General features: G+C 30.0%; 1 protein-coding gene across 1 annotated transcript; it reads left to right on the top strand.

Annotated features, from left to right (window-relative positions):
• The first annotated feature begins 1384 nt into the window (after positions 1 to 1384).
• On the top strand, positions 1385 to 1918 carry LOC149057417 (uncharacterized). Its single transcript, XM_089223403.1, has one exon. It carries the CDS (start codon positions 1385 to 1387, stop codon positions 1916 to 1918), a length of 534 nt encoding a protein of 177 aa, XP_089079529.1.
• Positions 1919 to 3170: the final 1252 nt, after the last annotated feature.

Below are 3170 nucleotides of genomic sequence, written 5' to 3'. Positions count from 1 at the left end.
TTATTTATAAAACGTGTGTATAGGAAATACAAGCTGTCGGTATACTCGCATACTCATTATACTCGATATAACTGGAATACACACACATTAAGTATGCGGTCCTTCGTATACTGATTAAATACTGTATAATTGGAAAGAGTGCAAGTTTCATTGGGGGAAAGAATGTAAGAAGTTTTACGATTTATTATAGGTAATTATGCATGCAGTATATTATAGGGATCGTATGAACCATGGCGGAGATTTTATTACATTTTAGAAGGGTTTTTTTTTATTTAAAAAATAAGGATTGAGATCATTGTTCAAATATACATAAATGGTGCTTTCAATACTTTTTAGGGAGTAAACCCCCCCCCCCCCAAATCACCACCTATGCTCATGAATACTTAATACAGTAAACTCTAGTTGTATCGTAACTCGATGGAGAAAAAAGTTCGATACATCGAGGTTTAATATTATGGTAATTATTCCAATCAGATTTCAATTGTGTTTGAGAAATGAGATAACGAAAAATTCGATACATAGTTATATCGATGTTCGGAATATTATAAATCTAGTGTATTAGTTTTATAATATCCTTTAATAGAGTTAGAGTAAAGACGTATTTTATTTTACATGATGTATAAATGTTTACGCACCGGTAAACCCACTTAATCAACTTACTTTTGGCTAAAGTAAGAAGCTCATATGGGATTACAATTGCAGCTGCATTATCAGGAATTGCTGCTACGCTTTTACATGGAGGAAAAACTGCTCATTCTGCTTTCAAGTTGCCACTCAATTTGAACACCATCGAGACCCCAACGTGCAATATTAATAAACAATCAAATTTGGCAAAAGTTCTGAAAAAAATGCAAGCTCATAGTTTGGAATGAAAGTCAAATATCTCATAAGAAATGATTTGAAGCTTTAAACAATTGTCTGAAAGATCTAAAAAATTCGAATTTATTGATGAGAGGAGTCACGGTACTACTGGCTGGAGATTTTCAACAAACTTTACCAGTCGTACCAAGAGGAACTCGAGCTAATGAAATTGCAGCCTGCATCAAGTCTTCATTTTTGTGGCCTCTAATAGAAAAAGTTTCTTTGACCATAAATATGCGAGTACGTTTAAAAGGACACAGGACTGCTAAGCAGTTTTCAGAGTTACTATTAAAAATAGGAGATGGAAAAATATCCAGAACATGAAGAAAAAATTACTTTGACGACCGGATTAGGTACTGTTGTAAAAACTATAAAGGAACTCACAGAAAAGATATATCCAGGCCTCGAAAACTTCAAAGATAAATCAACGGACGGGTTATGTGAGAGGGCCATATTGACATCAAACAATGATACAGCAGGAGACATAAACAAAATATTATTGGACTCTTTCAAAGCAAAAAATATGGAATATAGATCAGTGAATTCACTGGATCTACTGGAAGTAGATGATGCACTTCATTATCCAGTTGAATTTCTCAATTCACTCAACCCTCCTGGATTTCCACTACATATATTAATATTAAAAATTGGTTGTCCTATAATGCTTCTCAGAAATCTTAGTTCACCAAAATTGTACAATGGGACACGTCTACGGATTATTAGTCTACAAAAGAATTTGATTGAAGCTATTATTATGATTGGATCTGCAAAAGGTGAATCAGTTCTTATTCCTCGCATACCTACCAATGATACCATCAGATTATCCTTTCCAATTCAAGATAATGTAGTTTCCTGTAAAAGTATGTTTTGCCATGACAATAAACAAATCACAAGGGCAAATCTTGAAATTTTCAGGGATCGATATAAGAGAAGATTGTTTTTTACATGGCCAATTGCTCGTGGTATGCTCCAGAGAGTCAGTACGCACACAAGTTTAGTTATTTTGGCATCAACAGGAATTACAGCTAATGTAGATTTTAGAGAAATATTATATTAACCATAAAAATCAGTTTAATAAACAATTAATAAAATATGACATATTTTTTTACACAATCTTATTTAAATTTAATTAAACTAGACAATATTTAATCTTACCAGATAACAACAATTAATAAACCCGGCAACGACGGGTAATTCAGCTGGTATTTTATATTTAATTTGTTATTGAGTAAAATAAGTCACCGTCTAAAAAGATCTATTGAAAGTTGTGTCTTATTACTTAAGCATGTAATTAAATCATTATTACATTTTTAACATATTCACTTCAGTGAACGTTATTGCATAATCTATCAATGACCCAATGACTAATAACACTACATTATTTTATAGATTATGGTAATATTATATTTTATCTACACAGTGATTGTTTTTTTTATATATATATAAAATACACCGACAAAAATTTCTTCCTATCAAATGTCTTTAATTAAAATTTAACTCATGATAAAATTACTTTTCAAATGTTAATAATTATTTTATTCACAAAAATTATTTTTTTTGTCCATTTTATTTGTATTGTAGATATCTAATATCGAATTGCACATGAGTCATGAGTGTACAAATCATATTATTGTACTTATATCAGGTAAATGGTAATCAATATGCCTGTTTCATATTTAATAATATTAGAAGATGAAATAAAAATACACAAATTTATGATATTTGTAATATTATTTATTTTACTAATACAACAACAAACGTAGTTCAGGAATTAAAAAAAAAACTGGAGATTTATAAGACGATCAAAAGTCATTAAAACCTTTAAGTTCACTGTTTATGACTATATTTATAATAGATACGTAATGGTAATATACCTCCTATATTGTACATCACTTATCATTTACGATTTTTTTCTAAAAGTCATCAGACACACACACATTGTGTAAACACACAATATATATATTTTTTTAATCATTTGATGCACACCTCGTATTCATTTATTATAAATAAAAAAAACCAAATCAAACAAACATTTGTTTTTTTCTGTAGGTAGGTGTGCTCCTACTAAATTGCGTTGGATGTTTATTTTTTTTACGACTTTAATGCGTGTCTATTATATATAAATTATGGTGAATATATTATATTATAGACGAGCTAAAGTTGAGGATTACTGATGCAATCAGCTGTATAATAAGCCTCGAACCAAATAATAGGCAAGTATCGAAATTTTTTCATAACGGCGAACGGATATGGCTGGTTATAACAGCAATGTGTTGAAGTGAAACAAAAAATCGTACGTTGAATTTAAA

Source organism: Diuraphis noxia, unplaced genomic scaffold (genome assembly GCF_037042655.1).
Source record: "Diuraphis noxia isolate RWA-SAM2 unplaced genomic scaffold, SU_Dnox_SAM2 contig0003, whole genome shotgun sequence".
Lineage (NCBI taxonomy): Eukaryota > Metazoa > Arthropoda > Insecta > Hemiptera > Aphididae > Diuraphis > Diuraphis noxia.
Note: the sequence above shows the minus strand (reverse complement) of the source record. Positions and strands in the feature narration are given on the sequence as shown.